This window comes from Lissotriton vulgaris, chromosome 6 (assembly GCF_964263255.1).
Source record: "Lissotriton vulgaris chromosome 6, aLisVul1.2, whole genome shotgun sequence".
NCBI lineage: Eukaryota > Metazoa > Chordata > Amphibia > Caudata > Salamandridae > Lissotriton > Lissotriton vulgaris.
This window is the reverse complement of record NC_141694.1, coordinates 1910457967-1910480349: the sequence shown is the minus strand read 5'-3', so window position 1 is coordinate 1910480349 and position 22383 is coordinate 1910457967. Positions and strand designations below refer to the sequence as shown.

The 22383-nt window shown below is 47.9% G+C and overlaps 1 protein-coding gene across 2 annotated transcripts in view; it reads right to left on the bottom strand.

Moving 5' to 3' along the window:
* Positions 1 to 22383, bottom strand: part of LOC147709889 (uncharacterized) — a 239011-nt gene that overhangs the window by 54032 nt on the left and 162596 nt on the right. For both annotated transcript variants that reach the window (XM_086928328.1, XM_086928329.1), the window contains exon 4: positions 17350 to 17419. In XM_086928328.1, coding sequence (XP_086784454.1) covers positions 17350 to 17419 — 70 coding nt within the window. The remainder of the gene's footprint in view (positions 1 to 17349; positions 17420 to 22383) is intronic.

The window sequence follows — 22383 nt, the reverse complement described above, 5'->3', positions numbered from 1 at the left end:
GCTGATAGACAGGCAGACAGCCAGCCGATGGACAGCTGGTAGACAGGCAGACAGACAGCCGATGGACAGCTGGTAGACAGGCAGACAGCCAGCCGATGGACAGCTGGTAGACAGGCAGACAGCCAGCTGATGGACAGCTGGTAGACAGGCAGACAGGCAGCCGATGGACAGCTGGTAGACAGGCAGACAGCCAGCCGATGGACAGCTGGTAGACAGGCAGATAGCCAGCCGATGGACAGCTGGTAGACAGGCAGACAGGCAGCCGATGGACAGCTGGTAGACAGGCAGACAGGCAGCCGATGGACAGCTGATAGACAGGCAGACAGCCAGCCGATGGACAGCTGGTAGACAGGCAGACAGACAGCCGATGGACAGCTGGTAGACAGGCAGACAGGCAGCTTATGGACAGCTGGTAGACAGGCAGACAGGCAGCTGATGGACAGCTGGTAGACAGGGAGACAGCCAGCCGATGGACAGCTGGTAGACAGGCAGACAGACAGCCGATGGACAGCTGGTAGACAGGCAGACAGGCAGCTGATGGACAGCTGGTAGACAGGCAGACAGGCAGCTGATGGACAGCTGGTAGACAGGCAGACAGCCAGCCGATGGACAGCTGGTAGACAGGCAGACAGCCAGCCGATGGACAGCTGGTAGACAGGCAGACAGGCAGCCGATGGACAGCTGGTAGACAGGCAGACAGACAGCCGATGGACAGCTGGTAGACAGGCAGACAGGCAGCTGATGGACAGCTGGTAGACAGGCAGACAGCCAGCCAATGGACAGCTGGTAGACAGGCAGACAGGCAGCTGATGGACAGCTGGTAGACAGGCAGACAGCCAGCTGATGGACAGCCGGTAGACAGGCAGACAGGCAGCCGATGGACAGCTGGTAGACAGGCAGACAGGCAGCTGATGGACAGCTGGTAGACAGGCAGACAGGCAGCTGATGGACAGCCGGTAGACAGGCAGACAGCCAGCTGATGGACAGCCGGTAGACAGGCAGACAGCCAGCTGATGGACAGCTGGTAGACAGGCAGACAGCCAGCTGATGGACAGCTGGTAGACAGGCAGACAGGCAGCTGATGGACAGCTGGTAGACAGGCAGACAGGCAGCTGATGGACAGCTGGTAGACAGGCAGCCAGCCAGCTGATGGACAGCTGGTAGACAGGCAGACAGCCAGCTGATGGACAGCTGGTAGACAGGCAGACAGCCAGCTGATGGACAGCTGGTAGACAGGCAGACAGCCAGCTGATGGACAGCTGGTAGACAGGCAGACAGCCAGCTGATGGACAGCTGGTAGACAGGCAGACAGGCAGCTGATGGACAGCTGGTAGACAGGCAGACAGCCATCTGATGGACAGCTGGTAGACAGGCAGACAGGCAGCTGATGGACAGCTGGTAGACAGGCAGACAGGCAGCCGATGGACAGCTGGTAGACAGGCAGAGAGGCAGCTGATGGACAGCTGGTAGACAGGCAGACAGCCAGCTGATGGACAGCTGGTAGACAGGCAGACAGCCAGCTGATGGACAGCTGGTAGACAGGCAGACAGCCAGCCGATGGAAAGCTGGTAGACAGGCAGAGAGGCAGCTGATGGACAGCTGGTAGACAGGCAGACAGCCAGCTGATGGACAGCTGGTAGACAGGCAGACAGCCAGCTGATGGACAGCTGGTAGACAGGCAGACAGCCAGCTGATGGACAGCTGGTAGACAGGCAGACAGGCAGCTGATGGACAGCTGGTAGACAGGCAGACAGGCAGCCGATGGACAGCTGGTAGACAGGCAGACAGGCAGCTGATGGACAGCTGGTAGACAGGCAGACAGGCAGCCGATGGACAGCTGGTAGACAGGCAGACAGGCAGCCGATGGACAGCTGGTAGACAGGCAGACAGCCAGCTGATGGACAGCTGGTAGACAGGCAGACAGGCAGCTGATGGACAGCTGGTAGACAGGCAGACAGCCAGCCGATGGACAGCTGGTAGACAGGCAGACAGGCAGCTGATGGACAGCTGGTAGACAGGCAGACAGCCAGCTGGTAGACAGGCGAGCTGGCAGGGAGGCAGGGAGACGAGCAAGGCACTGAAGGTGGAATCCGCAAGCCCAACCTTGTTGGCCCGGCTCCATGGGTTCCCCCTAGTGCTCACTCGGCAGCTGCCGCTAATGGCTGCACACGTCACTCCTCATCTTAGTCACCTTGGCCTGGTTGGTTTGTTCAACCACGTAGCCACTGTATCGCAGTGTGCCTCACCGTGGAAGTCTTTGGGCCTCCAAGACTTTAATCCCCCCGACTAATGTGGAGGGTCGACTCCGGCATTGGGGCACAGCTGCGGCTCAGCGGCGGCGGCAGCACTTTGCACCGCAATCAGCTTGTGGTGCTTGCGGCACTTGCGGCACTTGTGGCACTTGCGGTACTCGGGGCTTGAGGTAATAGCCAATTGTCGCCATGTTCGGCATTAACAAGCGTTGGAAAGCTTGACAAGCTGGCTTTGAGGGCACTGCAGTGGCCTTTGGTTAGACCTCAACCAAAGGAACCTTCTTTGACCCAGAGTTACTCGAAAGCTACAGCCCTATCACCCTCCTCCCTGGTATTTCTGGAATGTCTTAACATCCAACACCCTACTCAAACCGGCTTCCAGACAGGGTGTAACACTGAAAAAGTTCTCCTGGTGGCCGTGGAGGAGCTTAAAAAAGGTCATTGCTCAAGGTGGGTCAGCTGCTCTCATTCTGCTCAACATTGGGGCACCATTTGACACGATCCCCTACCCTACCCAGTAGAGTGGAATTGGCAGGGATCACAGGAAGTACACATAGCTCTTATCCTTTCTAAAGTACAGAGCTTTCAAGTCAGCGAGGGGCCCTTCCTCTCTGCCTCCCATCACCTAGAGTGTGGTGTTCCCCAGGGCACTTCCTTGAGCCCTACGCTTTTCAATCTTTACGTTCGTCCATGGTTCTTTAGGTTTTGCCTTGTTGTCTTATGAGGATGACAAACAAATCTTTGTCTCCCTCACACCCAGCACAGATCTCATTTCACAGCAACTTAACTCCTGCTTAAAGCAAGTCACTGATTGGATGGCTGCCGATGTCTCAAGTTAAATGGTGACAAAACAGTGGTTTTGGTGTTTGGCAACATCGGTTGCTTTGGAACCACCTACATGTGCCCCCCCTTGGGGAACCATCCATCCCCTAAGCCCGATGTAAAAAGTCTGGGTGTCACACTGGACAGCAAACTCACTATGGCAGCTCAAGCAAAGACGTTTGCATCCAGCGGCTTTAGCCTCCTAACAGGCCTCAGGAAGACGCTTAGTGGCTACTAGTTCCTGTCAGGAGAATGATATCACGCCTTGACTATGCAAGTTAGTAATGTATTTATTGTACAGTTAATTAAACCCTTTACAAAAGTTGGCCATCTCTTATAAAACTGTAAAACATCAATTTAAAAGGTTGGTAGCTACAATCAAGAACACAGTTTAAATTGCTAATGAGATCCATTCCCCCAGCCTTGGTGCCCATAGTCCAGTTTCTTCATCTTTTGTAAGCAGAGATTTAGCAGCAGTTCATAAGGTAGAATAAACTCCCTGGTCAGAGTCTTGGCAGCAGAATGAGGGAGGGCAATTAAGTACAAGTTTAAAGTGCAGCAACAACTTTTATAGCTCAGTGCAAAATGGCCGAGGTAAGCCTTTGATATTTTTCTTCGAGGCTTGGATGTGCAAGAATGCTTAGTGCTTGATGTAACAGGCGCTGTCAGAGACTTTTGCGTAGTGGGTCAGCGGCCCGGCTCCAACCCGGTTCCAATGCCACTTCTCAGGTAATCTGGTTGTATCTTTTTTAGTCTGAGATCAGCAGCAGTAAAAATGTTGCCAGGCAGCAGCTTAGTTGAGGCGGGTGATTTGCAAATGGCAATAAGCCTAACCGAAATCTCAGAAACTCCTCTTTTGTGGTTTTGGAGAAGTTAGATTGGAGGTATGGTTGGCGGGTCGCTTTGCTGTAGGACTGTACACTGAGCCAGACGTGTGCGCTTTCTGTCAAGACGATTCCCAGAGTTGCCTTAACCCCAGCTTGTCCAGTGCAGTGTCACTACAACACATGCCATTACATTGCATGTCACTACAATTCATGCCATTACAACGCATACCATTACAACGCATGCCATTACAAAGCTTTATGAGGTAAGAAATGAAGTTTTTTAAAGTTTTCGGTGGGTATGGGTTTGGGGGTACATGGGAATAGTCATTTTTACACCTACAATATCCAACACTTACCCTACTGTTGCACTCACTGGAGTGGGAATAGTAATTTTACCCCTACACTATTCAAAACTTACCCCACTGTTACCCTAAAAGTAATATGCGTTGTAATGGTATGCATTGTAATGGAACGTGTTGTAAATGTAGTTTCTAAAAATGCATTGTGTTGGCATGCATTGTAAAATCATGTGTTCTAATGGATGTTGCGATGCAAAAACCGTGTTGTAAAAGCATGCATTGTAAATGTTTGTGTTGTAACATGTCCTATTCATCCCAACATCTGTGCCTCCCACATACTATTGGTGTCACCTACTGCCTGAGCTCACAACAGCATCACTGCTCGTTTTAGGCAGGGGGCGCTGTCTTTCGACCAGAAGGCCATGTGCAGTCCAGTAAGTATAGAAAGCGTAGTAAACATGACTTCTAGCTGGTCTTCTACCAAAGAGTTACTGAACCTATAGTGAATTTGTAAACTAAGGATCCTTGCAGCAGAGGGAAGGACCAGAGGTGGCCAGGGCGAATGACACATGAGAACAGGAGCATGGAATAAGGCAAGGCGAGACTGGAGACCATGGAGACCATGCAGGGCCATGAACAGACATCTTATGGTGATGGTTGCATTACTCTGCGACGGGTGCACCTGGTCACTGGTGGCATTAATATTCATTCACGATATTTGATCTGAAAGCCACTGGTGTCTTCATACTTTGACTTGACGGTGAAACTACCAACTGTGCCTTGCAATTCGGACTCTTCAAATTGCACATGGCATATCCTGTCACTCTGAGCTGGTCTTGCGTTATTTGCTAGCAGCAAGCTGCACTGTGGCAGTTGTACCCAGACACAAATATGTAGGAGTGTGTAAAAATGACTCCAATCGCCTTTTAAATCGCCTTTAGAAGGTAAAGAGACATCTCAATCCATTGGTCTATTGTGTTGCTGGTCAATTTTTTCTTCCACCCTACACCGCATATGGCATGGGCAACGGGTCAGCCCACTGCAGCCTTTAGTTTCTTTCTGAAAATAACAGAATGTGCCCCAGTACATTGTTATCACCCACACAGAAACTAATCCCCTTCAGTGGCAGGTCTTGTGGGTCAATGTTTTTTTGTAAATTTTCTCCGCTTTTTTTTTAAAGTGTGCAAGGGCCCAGCAGCTCCCCCGGTACTGCTGGTGAGCCTTTAGCCCTCTATGCAGTGCAATAGCACCCCATCTTTAAAACCAGTCAAAGATGCTTCGCCTCTGTGCGAAGAGTGGGCTGCAGCGTGTGCTGCTCGCCCCGACTCTTGCGATGGGGTTGTGATATCCGCTGAAGACCCATCTACAAACTGTTGCACCAAAACCAAATGCTTTAAGATTTCTATTAAATATGGCCAATGTACTTTGTCAAACAGTTTTTTAGCACTGATTGTAGAGGGCAAAAGCAATTTCAAGTGCTAATAACTTTGGTGCATTTTAATTAATATACATGACTTGGCAGCCCAGCACCAAAGCCATTAGCCTGTTCCAGGCCCCATAGCCAACTCCTACAACAAGCTGGCAGTTGGGAAGTGGGGGTTGGCAGCCTGCAGCAGTTGGATGCGCGGCCTGGCTGAAGGGCAGGTCTAGCACCAGCTCCCCCAAAGCAGTGGGGGTTGGCAGCCAGGCAGCAGTTGGATGTGCGGCCTGGCTGAAGGGCAGGTCTAGCACCAGCTCCCCCAAAGCAGTGGGGTTTGGCAGCCAGGCAGCAGGTTGGATGCGCGGCCTGGCTGAAGGGCAGGTCTAGCACCAGCTCCCCCAAAGCAGTGGGGGTTGGCAGCCAGGCAGCAGTTGGATGTGCGGCCTGGCTGAAGGGCAGGTCTAGCACCAGCTCCCCCAAAGCAGTGGGGGTTGGCAGCCAGGCAGCAGTTGGATGCGCGGCCTGGCTGAAGGGCAGGTCTAGCACCAGCTCCCCCTAAGCAGTGGGGGTTGGCAGCCAGGCAGCAGTTGGATGCGCGGCCTGGCTGAAGGGCAGGTCTAGCACCAGCTCCCCCGAAGCAGTGGGGGTTGGCAGCCAGGCAGCAGTTGGATGCGCGGCCTGGCTGAAGGGCAGGTCTAGCACCAGCTCCCCCAAAGCAGTGGGGGTTGGCAGCCAGGCAGCAGGTTGGATGCGCGGCCTGGCTGAAGGGCAGGTCTAGCACCAGCTCCCCCAAAGCAGTGGGGTTTGGCAGCCAGGCAGCAGTTGGATGCGCGGCCTGGCTGAAGGGCAGGTCTAGCACCAGCTCCCCCAAAGCAGTGGGGTTTGGCAGCCAGCCAGCAGTTGGATGCGCGGCCTGGCTGAAGGGCAGGTCTAGCACCAGCTCCCCCAAAGCAGTGGGGTTTGGCAGCCAGGCAGCAGGTTGGATGCGCGGCCTGGCTGAAGGGCAGGTCTAGCACCAGCTCCCCCAAAGCAGTGGGGTTTGGCAGCCAGGCAGCAGTTGGATGTGCGGCCAGGCCTAAAGCCATGTCTTGCGCCAACTCCCCCTAAGCACAGCGTTCAACCCTACATGCACCCCACAGGTTCAGACTAACACTTGCTGTTCACAGTCTTCGGGCCACAGCCACCACATTGAGCCACGCCAGCCGACACTGCGAGTGGCCCCTTTACTCTTGCCCACCTTATTACATCTTGTTGAACCCTGAGATCCAGGCACTGGGAGTAACTTATTTACAGTTTGTCAAATATCATGCAGATTTGTTAGCTAGTGACACGGTTATCAGACTATGGACATGTATTTATTGAACTGCACCCTTCCTCGACCCTCAATATATCAGGTGCAAGGTAAAGTTAGACTCAGGTAAAGATTGAATCTGCCAGCCTTTGTGCATGTCTTTTATAAGGCACCAAAATTACTTGCATAACAAAGATTTCATCATTCTCTCCCCCTTTAAACGTAGTCCCTCTTAATTGATCTGTGCAAAACTTGACAATCCAGAAGAAAACTAAACATGCTTGTTAGATTTGGGGGTCTCTAGTTGGCACAGGTAGGTACTTGTGACAATTAGGAACCCTTGCCTCTAGTCAGGATAAGGGGATTACACTCCTAAATAACCCCTGCTCACCCCCTTGGTAGCTTGGCACGAACAGACAGGCTTATCTCAGAGGCAGTGTGTAAAGCATCTGTGACCACATACAGTAACCCAGTGACAACACTGCAGATGGACACCACATAAGGTTTTATATCAAAAATAAGTATACTTTATATACATTTACCACAAGACCATAAACAACAAAAATACACAATACTGTTACTTTAAGATGGTAGATTTAGCTTAGTTCAGTTCAGTTCTTAAGATGCGACACTTTCTGTCAATGTACCTTATGTTGCGCTTCCACGACAAGCAATGTTGCAGCGAGGGAAATGCGACAAAGTTCAGGTGCAAAGAAATAAAAACATGCAGATCTTCCAGATGCGGCACAATTCTCCGGGGATGCAAGAAATTCTCGGTTCGATGCATGGACTCCAGCGGCGACACCCTTGTTCCGCGATGCGACGGAGACAGCTCCACAGCGACTCTCTACTTCCACGATGCGTGAAGCTTCTGCACGATGAGACAACTACAGCAGCGACATCCATGATGCGACGGCAGCAGCTCCGATGTCGGAGCGCTTCTCGAGGATGCGAGGCATTTTTCTTCGATGCAGTACAGTGCGACAGTTCCAGCGGCGACATCCTTTCTCAGAAGTGCGACGGCAGGCACAGCAACGGTGACACGCTCCAATCTCGTTACGAGACTCTTCTCTTAATGCCGTGCAATGCGACAGCTACAGCGCCGACATTCATGATGCGACAGCAGCAGCAACGGTGACACGCTTCTTCCTCGATGAGTCGCACTTCCAGCTCCTTGCGACACGCAGTTCATCAGAAGGCCCAAAACAGCAGCAGGCACCTCCACAAGAACTCTGGGGAGCTGGGGGGTGAAATCTGTAGTCCCTGAGACTTCAGCAGGAGGCAAGCTCTTTTCCAAGCCCTTTAAGATCCTTCACAAGTTGAAAGCAAAGTATACAAAGTTCCTTTCTCATCCTTTGGCAGTAAGGCAACCACTGCAGGCCAATCCCCCAAGCAGCACTTCAGCTTGGCAATAGTCTCTCCTCAGTTTCTTCCGGTTTCTCTCCTCAGTAAAGATTTCTTCTTGTAGTCCAAAAGTGATCTAATTTCATGGGATCAGGGCCCCAATATTTACACCCCAAAACCCTTTGTTCTCTGAGGGGAGAGGGGCCTTTATTTATTTATGTTATGGGATTTATAAAGCGCACTATCGCCTAGCAGGCATCCTGGCGCTGAACTGCTCAAGGAGTGAGAGTGTGTACATTATGTCGGCACTAGAGTGTAGAAAATAGCCAGGTCCTAATGGCTTTTCTGAAAGGGAGTAGCTCCTGAATTTGTCTGATTTCACAGGGCAGACTATTCCAGAGCTTAGCCACTGCAACTTCAAACAGTCTACCTCCCATTCTGACTCTTCTAAATTTAGGTATCCTCACCAGTCTTGCCGAAGAGGAGCGAAGACTTCTAGAAGGACAGTTCCAGCCAAATTTTTTACGCAGGGATAAGGGACCAGTCTCATGAAGAGCTTTAAATACCATGCATAGAGACTTAAATTGTACTCTCTGTCTCAAGGGGAGCCAATGGAGTGTTGCTAGGGCTGCAGATGCCGAGGCTCTTCTAGGAAGACCCAGTACTAGTTTGGCAGCTGCTGACTGGATTCCTGCAATCTATCCAGCACAAATTCAGGAGAATTTAGCAGAAGGGCATTGCAGTAATCGAGCCTGCTAAGTATTGTACATCGTGCAACTTGAGCTCGAGCCTGAAAAGGGAGTAGAGGATTTTTTTTTCGGAGAGACCAGATAATTGCAAAACAAGAGGCCGTCGTCTTAATTACCTGAGCTTCTAACGTAAGTCTAGTGTCAAATATAAAGGCCAAGTTCCGAGCTGTTTGCACTGGCTGTATTGCCGTTGGCGTTTCCGGAGGCCAGAAATTGTCCGGAAAGGGGGGAGGAATCTTAAATGCTGCACAGTAAATCACCTCTGTCTTTCCGGCATTGAATTGCAATGAGTATTTCCGTAACCAGGAAGCCGTATCCCGAAGGCACTCATGAAATATCTCCCCAGAGGTCGCGTTCTCACCCTCCATAGATAGGATCAATTGAGTATCATCTGCGTAATTTACTATGTTAATGTTGTGTGATTTAATAACATCAATTAGAGATCTTAAATGGACATTAAATAAAATAGGGCTGATCGCTGAGCCCTGAGGCACACCATGCTGTATATCAGTGAAAGCAGACTGAAATGGGGGAAGAGACACCGCCTGCTGTCTGTCCTGCAGAACGGAGCGGAACCACTGTAAGGGGCAACTCCTTGCTCCGACCCCACTCAGTCTATCCAGCAGGAGTTTGTGATCTACAGTATCGAAGGCGGCAGACAGGTCAAGTAGGACCAATGCCACTGCCTGACCCCTGTCTGTCCGCCTCCGAAGCTCGTCCATGACCGTCACTAGTGCTGACTCGGTCCCGTGCGCTGGTCGAAAGCCGAATTGTGCCTCCTCCAGTACGTTAGCTTGTTCCAAATATGCAGAGAGAGCAGTGCTAACGGTACGTTCCACAATTTTTGAGGGGAACGGTAGCAGAGAAATGGGCCTATAGTTTTTTGCACATTCCAGGTCTAAGGATGTTTTTTTCGGCAGAGGAGACAACAAGGCTTGTTTCCATTTGGTGGGAACCACACCAGTAGTTAAGTACTGATTGCATATGAGGCGGAGAGTGGGAAACAATTCCTTCCCATATTCTTTCCAAATCCTATGTGGTAGGGGATCTAAAGGTGATCCAGAGGAGATACCCTGTGCCAGTTTACTAAACTCCTCTGAGGATAAAGGCTGAAACTCCGATAGACAGTTCACATCCTGGTACATAGATCCTTTCCCTTTAGTCTTTGCCTCACTCAACAAGCAAACTGCTGTGCTGATATCCTCCACTGAGAAATTCCCAGCTTCTTTTTGCCCGCTCTTGAGGTCATCAATGATCCGCTGGATATTCTCTAGAAAGAATCCCGCCAGGTTCTCCCAGTTCTCACCTTCCTTGAACAATCCGGTTTAGTGATGCTGTTCAAAATGGTAAAAATACTTCTAGTGCTGTTAGAGCTTTTACAAATTAACTGAGAGAAGTATTGTGCTTCAGAGCTTCTGATCTCAGTTTTGTATTCCGCAATTTTTTGTTTCCACAAAAGTTTATCTTCCTCCTTATAGCCTCGCCTCCATTTCCTCTCTGCCTGTTTACTTGCTAATTTCAGGTTCTTTAAGAGGTCATTAAACCAAGAAGCAGAGGACTTACCCTTGCAACTTTGTTTTTCTAACGGGGCCTGGAGGTCCAAAGTCGAGGTAATTACAGAACAGATAGAGTCATAATTCTCCTCGATTTGTCTGTTCACAGAAAAACAATCTCCCACCTTGAACACCGAGCCAAGACTTCTTGCACGGGCAAGAGCCTTCTAATTCCTACTAACATAGTCAATTTTAGATTGAGGTGCCTGATTCTGGACAGTTGACATTCTCACATAAAATTTGACCAAAGAATGGTCCGTCCAATCCATAGGAAGAATATTACCAATCTGTAGAAGGAGAGGTTCTGAGAAAATTAGGTCAAGTGCGTGCCCAGCTTTATGCGTGGCTGAAAAAACATGCTGAAAAAGACCGAGCCCTTCGCAAGAGTGAGTAAGATTATAAAGGCCAGAATACAGTGGTCCATTCAACCATAAATTGAAGTCCCCTAAGACTATAAGTTTATGGTGAGTAGCTGCCATATTAGAAAGGGTATCCAGTAATAATTGCTGCTGTGAGATGCAAAAATCCCCAGGAGGCCTATAGCAGACAATCCCAGTGCGTATGAGACCAGCCTAATTTTTTAAAGAAATGCCACAAAGTTCCACACAATTGACCCTGTCAATGTCAATGGTTCCATCCACCCACGTATCTTTATAGATTATTCCAACTCCCCCACCTTTCCCCTTTTCCCTAGGTTGATGATGAATTTTATATCCTGTCGGACAGGCCCAACCATGATCAACCTCACACTCCGCACGCGTCCAAGTTTCAGTCATAAACAGGACATCGAGCTCATGTGATTCCAACAAAATCTGAATCTCGACGCTATGCTTAGGAAGAGATCTAACATTAAGGAGACCGCATATTAGGAGGCCGTTATCAAGAAAGTCACCAAGGGGTAGTGCTGAGTCAGAAAATTGTATAACCCCCCTATTAGTAACAGACTCACCTAAATCAAGAAGCATCTTCCTTGAATATCAGCCTATGACCCCCGAAACCCCTCCATTAGATTCCATACAACCAGCGTAGCTGGCGCTGAACGCTTCCTTTGCGCTGACGGGCGCAGACGGGCTTGCCTTTGTCCAGTCCAAACCAGTTCTGAAGCCCACTGTTTACCAGACTTCTCTTTTCCTTTCACAGTGCAGGGCAGAAACATCAGACGCCCCACAGGAGGTGGAGCCAGCATTGTGGAACGCAGGCACAGTCCTATTCAAGGTTCAGGTGCAACTCCTTCCTCCCATCTAGATGCAGATCTCTCTATTCAACACTGGGATGACTCATCCTGTCTCTTGGAATCCCCCAGCCCTGTCACTTACAAAACCAGACAAAGGAATGCACAACCTAGCAGAGGCAGGCTTGAAAGGTTAGGCAAGCAAGTACCTACTTCCTAAAAGTGTTATTTGTAAACACAGAATGTTTACTAAAAGATGTATTTTATCATTCGGAGTTCAGTCATGCTAAACTCGAACTTCTACCATGTTCTCTGAGTCAGTTAGGATTATAAACTTTAATAATACTAACAGCCCATTCTGGCCTATGGAGAACAGGTAGCCTTTCAATAGTGAAAAATGAAAATGACTGTAACTTACTATTAGGACATACCACACACATCAGGGCTTGTCCTACCTGATGCTTACAATGCACCCTGCCCTTGGGCCTACCATAGGGGTGACTGATATGAAGAAAAGGGAAGGTTTCCGGACTGGAAAGTGGGTGCAATGTCAGACCTTAGACACATTTTACAAGGCTGCTTCTGTGGGTGGCACAACCAGTTTTGCAGGCCCACCAGCCGATATAAAACTAAACATCTGCCAATACTGTTAAATCACATACCTATATATTCGCACCAAAATATTGGAATTCAAAACAACATGGGCAAAAGACGTATCGTTCAGTCTGAGTTATTCTTTTTGTTTAATTTCTAATTCTCAGTATATTACTTTAATTTAATTTGACCACATTTACATTTTCAACATCTACATCAAAAATACAAAAAATACAAAAAATTCCTTATATGTACAATAACAATCACCTTACATATTCAAACTCAATCCATGCACACTGTCATTCACCCTAGTCAAACATTCAACCATATCACTCATACTATCACAGCATCCAACAATTATTTACAAATCATTAATGGTTTCACTTATTACAATAGTTTTTTTTACAAAACCATAGCAATTGCTCGAACAATTATATTCACAATTTTCAAGGTTTTTGAAGGCCCACCAGCAGCATTTGGATTTACACGCCCTGGGCACACTCAGTGCACTGTACAAGGGTATGACAAGTAAACCAATTAGCCAAACATGGCACCAATGATTCATACATCCATTTACAATAGGGAGCACTTGCACTGTGGCTCTGGACAGCAGTGGCACAGTGCCCAAAGCATCTAACACCAGCAAAAATACATGGGGCAACAGCAAAAATCGAAGGGAGACCTACGCCAATGGTGCCAGGTCTAACAATGCTCACGATCTGTCAAATTTCCTGCGAATTTGCGTACCAGAACCACACTTATTAGAAGAGTAGACACATTTAGCCCCCCCTCTTTTAACCATGTCCCCCTTGATGAATCAACACAAATGTGAATGTAATAAAAATTAGATGACCATGCAAAATATATGCCAAATTTTGAACAGCAGAGTCAAAAACACTAAAAATATAAGCAAATCATTATATATATAAATGGCTATGTAATTGACAGCATGGGTAAGTGAGTAGGTGCGTGAGTAACTCTATGGTAACGACTCTGTGAGTGGTGGATTCCCGCCGGGTATGACTTACAGGGGGAACCAGGAGGGCTTCTGGGCCCCCAAGGTCCCTCAGGAATAGAGTGAACTTCATGCCCCAACCAGTAGTGCACTACGAGCCACGTTTGCAGAGTGGTGGAGAAAGGGGGCATGGCCTCCGAAGAACTCTTAGCAATCCACTGTGTGGGACTCCCAGGAGATAAGAGGAGGGGTGGTTGACCCCCAATGACGTCCTATTGGGCCAACTAACTTCTCCTGTTACCTCCAGTAAGTCCCACACAGCGCAATTGCTGAAACCTGGTGGGTGGCCACGCCCCTTTTTTCACCACTCTGCAAACGCACCTCCTGGCGCACAACTAGCAGGGGTACGAAGTCCTTTTGGCTATTGAGGGTCCTTGGGGGCCAACCTCCCCTCCTGTTAGCCCCAGCAAGTCCCCCACAGTGGGTTTGCTCAGACTTTTTCAGTGGCCACGACCCCTTTCTCCACCACTCATAGATGTTTTTTTAATAAATGCTGCTATTGTAAAAAAAAAGTGATCCATATACTTTTAAGGTGGCCAGTGTCCTAGGTGAGGAGAAGAGGACTCTTGCGAGGGAGGAAGGCTGTGAGAGGAAGGAGGAAGACTGTTCGACTGAACAGAGCGAAACAAAGCTGCTAGCAACCACAGCGCCTTGAGACCCTCACAGGTGATTTGCTGCGCTCTATAAAGGACTGATTAATGGATGGATTGATGGTTGAAGTCCCCTTTTATTTTCAGGGTCTTTGGGGGCCTACTAGCCCTCTTGTTACTTCCAGTGAGACCCACACCCCCTTTCTCCACCATTTAAAGTGGAAGAGGTCCACTTTGGTCCTGAGGCCCTCAGGAGGCAAGGGGACATCATCCTCCCACCAGCAGTGCACCCAGAGGCACGTTTGCAGAGTGGTGGAGAAAGAGGGTGGCCTCTGACCACATCTCAGCAATCCCACTGTGTGGGCCTACTGGAGGTAAAAGGAGGCCTTGTTGGCCCCTAAGGATCCTCACCAGCGAAGGGGACTTCCTCCCCAAAACAGCAGAGTAGACGACGTGTTTGCAGAGTGGTGGAGAAAAGGAACGGGGCCTCTGGGAGAGTTGCCATTTTTTTTTCAATTTTTAGTCAGGGGTGCCTCATTGCCCATCCTGCCCTGGGTTATTTTGGGCTAAGATGCAGCGCCTGAGGTGTAAAGAGCAAAGTGTGCTCCGCTTTGAGCAAGTGAGACCAAAATGCACACTGTTTGCTGTGGGATGGCAGAAGCAGTGCTCACGCCATCCCAAAGCAAACTGTAATGTCCTTGGGGTGGCCACACTGGGACATTGCTGGAGCCGGCCCTGGGGGTGGCGGTCTCCAAGGTCATGCAGGGCTTCTGGAGGGGGGGGTCATGCGGTACCTTCCCATCTTCTGTAGAATCCCAGGGAGTTGGCGGTCCCCGGAGCTGCGTGAGCCCCCCACGTATTATATTTTCATATAGCCCAGTGGAGGTGGCGGTCCCTAGGGCAGCAGGGGAGCGCATGGCCCTAGCATTTTAATATATTAGTCCCGGAGAGGTGGTAGTCTCAGGGGCTATGTGAAGTGGTTGGAGCACCCCCACTCATTATATTTTCATATAGCCCAGGGGAGGTGGCACATGGACCCCTGCATTTTAGTATATTAGCCCTGGGGAGGTGACAGTCCCCGGAGCTGCATGGGGGAGTTGGAGCTCCCCATGCACTTTAATATGCATATATCCCCAGGGAAGTGGTGGTCGGGTTGCGGGGGCCCGCGTGGCCTGCATTATTATTTCAAATTATTCCGGGGGCCTAATTAAAGGTAGCACAGGAGACTGTGCTTAATTTATTGTAAAAAATCGGCGGGATTCACAGATCTAACACGACTCCTGATGATTTAAAAAATGCTTTTTGCGCCCTGGCAGGGGTGGGGGTCCCTGTTGTACCTCCATAAGCGGCCATGGGGGGGGGGTCAGGGTGCTTCTACCTTGCCCCCTTATCTTTATTTAAAATGTTTTGCTTGAGATTCGGTTCAACTGAGTCACAAGATGCTGCCAACATTTCCTGGATTAAAGTGTTGGCAGCCAATCAGATATCAGGCACGAGCTCGAGAGGGTTCGCAGATAAACCACAGCCACAGTTGTATATCTGAGAAATCTTTTCATTTCTCCGAAACTACTGGGTGGATTTACACCATTTAACAAAAAAAGTGCTTTCTGGACCAACAGCTAAATTTTTGCCAAATTTGATGAAATTCCGATTAGCAGTTTGGGCTGTAGCCATTTTTTAAGTTTCCTACGGAAATTTACACGGAGAAAAAGCGTTTTGGGACCCCCCTTTTTCTCTGCCCCTGCTTGACGGATCACCCCGAAATTTTCAAGACAGGAGTTGAAGTGAGTGTCGAATTAGTTTTGACAATTTCTTGAAGATTTGATAAACGACGTCAAAGTTATTGCCAAATTAAAATTCGCTTTTTGATAGAAATCAGGTCCTAACTATAACTACCTTCTGGCAACTGCCTGTAGGTAATATGTATACATATAAAACAAAGGTGCCGTCAGTGTCTGTGTAGCTACGATTAGATCGGAGTTTCCACTGGAAAGACAGTTTTTATTTTCTTGATAACTTTGGTACCATTTGACAAACATGCACAAACATACATCCTTTTTTCGTTCTTCATGGCATGTGTCGTGCAGATCCATCAAGCATGGGCCTAAAGGTAGAAGGGGTCCCAAAAGTGCTATTTCCCATTTTAATGCCCCCCATCCCTTGACGAGTCTGAACAAAACTTGTCATATTCACAGAAGACTAAAGATGCTAAACTTCACATGGATTCGTCAAATGATGTCACAATTATTAGCAAATGAGCTCTTTTTAATGCCCACTGCCATTAAATATGTCCCTTTTGGCGAATCTGTACAAATTAAAAGATACAGAGAGTAACATAAACAGCCGAAGCATCGGTCAAATCTTGTGCCTATTCATCAAAAGCACACCTTTCCAATTCTCAAGATGTAAAAGTTAGCCTATTCAAGCCTAGACCAGGCCAGTTTTTAAACTCTAATTTCTCGAAAATAACTGAACTGATTTACACCAAACCAAGCACAGGCATTTCCGTGAGTAAAGATGTACTTGCATGGCATGTTTGATGTAATTCTGTTCAGCAGTTTCTCTGTATCAAGCAGCAAGGAATCCTATAGAAGTTAAAACAGGAAATGTCACTTTTGGGACTGCCCCTGTTTTTTGGCACCCCCTTGATGGATCTTCACAACACTTGCCATCAGGAATTCAACCAGGGTTTCATTTTTGGGGAAAGTTTCATGCAGGCTTGTTAAGCAGCTTCAAGCTAATCAGAAAACAAAAAAGAAACTAACCTAGCAATAACTACACAGGCAATAACTACCATAACTGCACCGACATACCCCACCCCTCAAAGCACCCCCTCAAATATGAGTTAACCATACTTGTCCCCCACCTCTAGTCCTGACTGCATGGACAGGGAAGTAGTCCTAACATTGTGTGCTGCTCCTGATGAGGCGTCCTTTTCTATGTTTTGCTCCTTATCTAAGCAGGTGCCCCCTCTACATTTGACCTCTCAGTCTCACTGGCACCTCCTACCTTACATCAAAAAAGATCACCTTGCGAGCTGGATCCATGCAGTGGCCATTGCAAGCGCGATCAAACCTCTCCTTCATATAAAAGCCACACTTGTCCTCAATATTGACATTTCTTCATTTCCATCCTCCTTCTTTCCTCACTCTAATTTGATCATATTTGCAATCCGCCAAACCACCTACTGAATTTATTAACAGGGCCCCAAACCTCTAAAGTACTATTTGACGGTGCCTAATTCACACATTCATTCATTCTGTTTCGAAGTGGATGGTATTTGTGGCAATTGCACAGTGGTGTCTTGAATGGACATAAACCTCTTAGAAGGACATTGATGTAGCTGACAAGCATATGAGATCCCAGACAGAGTGGAGACAAAGCTGTGGCACTCAGGATAGAGTAGATGGTCCATCACTCACCTGCAGCCTGTTTTTCACATCAAGATTGGATTCGGCTTCTTTCCATTGTCTTAGCTGTTCTGCCCCAGATCTATAACAGAAATCAGAAATATTATCACCCCATTTAGTAAGACTCCTTGTGTGTTTTATATAGTATCATGAAACCGCATGGAAGGGGGGCCTGACTAGATGCTCAGGCAGCGTACTTCTCCTGACACACATGTGACTACAGAGAAGGCCTTCCCCCACACTGAACCATGAAGCCTGTAGATTAGTATGACTCGAGTGACATCCAATCAGACCGTTTACTGATAGGAAAAATTCTCCTTTCTCATGTGGTATGAATGCATAGCATAGCTACGGAGTCAGAATACCCTGATGAAGACCCTCGACGATTCTGGCATACCTAAGCTCGAAACATGTTGCTAATCAAAGGATTCTATATGGTCAGGGGAATCCTTGCATCTCATTCATAGACCATTCTGTTTGATTTTAATCAAAACCAGGGGTACTCAATAATAAAGGAAAATCCATGGGTATACCCCTAGGTATTTGTATAAATCTTATGACATAACCTGTACCATAGAATTTGTCCTGTAAAAAGATTTATAAGAACTCCTGGGTCCACGGACGTCGATCGAGTCAACAGAATATGGTCCAAATGGTGGGATATATAAGACGAAGGGTCTGATGTAGAAACATTAACAATACCGTTTTCCTAATTTCTAGTCTCCCTGAATCACAATTAGGAAATCTGTATATCTAATGTATGAAATTATTTTGAGCTTCATTAGCGATTACTAGTGGGTGGCAAATAGACCTACCTCATGCATATTAATGAGGTAGATTGAATGTAGTGGTGGTCTCTCTCCTCGATCCCAACTCCACAAACCTTTTTCATTTGCCTCAGGAATTCAGGAAGCCTCATGGGGAAGCACCTATGAGGAGCCAGCACTCAGTGTCATAGTGCTTTTTTAACCGTTCAGCCACGTTGCAGAGCAGCTACGCTGCAGTACAACATGGTTAAACGCTTTGACAAAGCCATTAGCTTTTCTAGGCAAGATCGATTGGTTTTGTCTATGCTTGTTATTACAGCACCAACACCTAAAAGAGTCAGAAAATTACCACAATAAAATTTTGTTTGTCATAAGAAACAAAAAGTGTCCCTTAAATTCCCCAGTCATCACACAGGCATCACGTTTACCCTAAACATCAATGACCTGAAATAACCGTTAAATTTGTGTTTCTGAATATTGAATGTGAATTAGGTTCCCGACAACATGTTTGAAGTAGAAACTCAAACGTGACATGACAATTGGAGTTGCGTAGTCTGCCTTCCATGACCAAACAGCAAGCGATTGCTTTATATATGGAATGCCTTTCACGCTGCGTGTATGTGAGCAAGGGCAGGATTGGCCAAAACGCGTAATGGCAGATTTACTACAATAAAAAGCTAAGAAATATAGGTGGATTCTGTGCCCTGCCCAGTTCTTTGGGAGATTCGAGTAATTGTTCCTTACACACACATATATCTACATCTAATATATCTCTCTATCCCTCTATCTCTCTCTCTCTCTCTCTCTCTCTCTCTATATATATATATATATATATATGTCTATCAAAGGTTATAGTAACCTTATAGTTACGCAGACAAAAAAGGAGGGCCCAGCACCAGACCCTTGTTGAGTGCGACAGCCTCTTAAACCTTTCAATCACCTTGCTGCATTGGTCTGGGGTGTGACCCACATGCACCCCAATTTAGACGGTTCAAGAACCTCCACTAAAAAAAGCACAAAATTGACCCAGCACCTGAGAAACACAAATAATATATTATGTGACTGCAATGTAGCATAATTGTTGGACCTGGCCCTCTCAGCAGGGTCCTCCCTGAACTTTTTACCTTCCTCCAATATTCTTTCTGACCTGTTTTTGTTGGTTTAATGACTCTGGGCACTTTACCACTGCTGGCCAGTGCTAAAGTGCATATGCTCTCCCTACTATAAATTGCTCCATGTAATTGATTTCCATGACTGGCTCATTGGATTTACTGTCAGTCCCCAGTAACGTGCACCAGGAGTGCCAGGGCTTGTAAATACAAATGCTGCTAGTGTGCCTGCAGCGCTGGTTGCGCCACCCACAGAAGCGGACTCGTAAGATGTGTCTTGGGTCTGCCATTGCAGAACCTGCGTGCATTCTGGTACTGTCATGCTGGCTGGGCAAGTGCCCACACTTGCCAGTCCCTAAACCTTCCCTTAACTTCATATAAGTCACCCCTATGGTAGGCCCACGGGCAGGGTGCATTGTGAGCATAAGGTAGGACAAGCCCTAATGTGTGTGGCATGTCCTAATAGTGAATTACCACCCTTTTCGATCTTCACTATTGAAGGGCCGCCTGTTCTCATAGGCCAGAATGGGCTGCCGGAATTATTACACGCTATAATCCCGGCAGGCTCAGGGAACACAGTGTCAAGTTTAGTATGCCTGAACTCAGAATGATAAAATACTTCCTTTAGTAAGGTTTATTGTAATATCCTGTGTTTGCAAATGCTACTTTTAGAAAGTTAGCATTTGCTCGCCTGACTATTTCAGCCCGCCTCTGCCAGGATGTGTGTCTGCTCTCTGGGATGTGTGAGTGACAGGGCTGGGGGAATTCCAGGGGACAGTCTGGGCTTCCAGGTGGTGAATAGAGTACTTACACCAGGATGGGTGGGCGGAGTAGTCCTTGACTCTGAATAGTGTTGTGCTCCACCACCACAATGCTGGCTCCACCTCCTGCGGAGCGTCTGATGTCCCTGCCCTGCACCTTGAAAGAAGACGGCAGCTTCCTGTCAACACAGTGCTCCAAAACCGGGTTGAACCAGGCTCAGGCCCCCTGGCCTGCAAAGACAAAAGAAACTAAGTATAAATGTAGGAGCCCTGCTCCTATCAAATCAGATCCTGTTTTGACCACGACGAACCTCTGCCTGACTAGAAGGACCAAGAGAAGCTGAAGGAAGGAAACCTCTCCCGGACCTGAGGGACTGGCCTGCAGTGGAGCCTTGCTGAGAACAGAGAAGAAAAGACCAGAGAGGACTTTGAAGACTTGTGCCTGAAACGATCTCCAAGGGCTTGATCTCGAGCTTACCCCCTGAACTGAACCCCAGGACCATTGGGTGCAATTCTGCCTGTGTCCGTCTGCTGCTGGGCCTTAAGTTCTCTTCCCTTGCCGGAGTTGTGACTCGGGTGCCTAAGGTCGTGACAGCCCGGAGCCTGGTCGGCCCGCCACCGAGAGCCCCGCTCAAGCTTGAGCCGCTCTCTGCTTAAGTGCCAGGCCGCCCGCTCTCCTGTCACCTCGCCTGCTATGGAGCACGTTGTGCGCCTCTCATCTTCTCTCGCCGGAATCTGCACGGAGCGCATCTGATAGCTTTGGACGGTCAGGACGTCGCTACGGACCCGACTGTCTCGCTTTGCTGTTCTGCATATCAAGGCTCGTGTCGCACGTCAAGAAGGTCTTCCGTACGTTGGTACCGGAGGCCCGTAGCTGCACCTGTCTGCCCGAGAACGCGAAGCCCCCCACAGATCCACAGGTACGACCCTGCGTACTAAGAAGTAGTATGCCCCGCTGGCCTGAACGGCGCCTCACCCCGTGAGCTGATCCAAACCCCGGATCGCAGCAACCCTCCACCGTCCCGCTCACCCGCCTCGCACCTCGAGGGAGCTTCAAGCCGGATAGACTCTTCGGAGAACCGTCGGCCCCATCCCGGGTCCGCCCTCACCAGTGGCCACGCCTGAAACGCCTCAGACACCCACAAAAAGGTACACTTGAACTCGATCCCGAGTTCGCATCGGATCCAGGGTCCGCACCGTTTGTTTTCCCTGTCGTCCGTCAATCTTCAACGGGTCGCTTCTCCAGCGCGAAGCGCGCATCGACCCCAAGCGTACCTTGCTGACTAAGAACACTTAAGAACTTTTGCCTAGTTAAATCTGGTGGCCTCATTCGCTAAACGTTATATGGTCTTGTGATAATCCTGCAACTAAGCATTTTTATATAAAGTCTATGTATTTTTGATACAACCTTACGACTGGTGTCCATCTGTGGTGGGTCATTGGGTTTACTGTATGTGATCATAAATGCTTAACTAACTATCGCCATGAGGATTAGCCTTGTCTGCTCGCGCCACGCACCTAGAGGGTGAGCAGGGTTTATTCTTATGGAGTAGTTTCCTTGCCCTGACTAGAGGAGAAGGTCCTTGCTTGTCACTAGTGCATACCTGTGCCAACCAGAGACCTCCGATTCTAACAATAATATTTCTAAAACCAAAGCAAGATAGAACAGATAGCTTCCCAATGAAAAAAGCAAAAAGACAGTGTTTCTACAATCAAAACACCATTGTTTTGCTTTTTTCATTGGAAAGCTATCTGTTCTATCTTGCTTTGGTTTTAGAAATATTATGCTACATTGCAGTCACATAATATATTACTTGTGTTTCTCTGGTGCTTAGTCAATTTTGTGCTTTTGTAACCTTATAGTTAGGTTAAACCATCAGTGACACTGTAATGTTTAAAAAAAATTGCAGATGTTACAGTTATGTTATCAATAACCTCATAGATCATGTCATGAGTGATGTAACATCTGGGGTAATTAGCAGTGGATGGTGAGGGTGTAGTTACTTTAGGGCACAAGTTAAAGTTACTAAAGACACCTATAACAAGTGAATTTCAGTGTTTTTTTATTTAATCAAATGCCACATTGTCACTGAACTTTTCGCCTAACTATAACGTTACTGTAACCTTTAGTTTTTTCAGTGAATTTCGAATTTCTTTTTAACTTAACCTGAGATTTCATTACAATTCCTAACTATACCACCACTTTAACCTTTGATCAGTGAATTTCTAGTTTTTTTTAATGTAAAGTAATATTTTATTACTATATATAAAGCCAACCTTATGACAAAGGTATGCATGGTGTGTGGTTAGCCACAGGCTTTGCGTTTAACCAACCCCATGCCTCACACGTCTTTGCGGCATGTGTAGAATGCAGTTGGTCTCGCAGGTCCTGACAGCACTCAGGCAGAC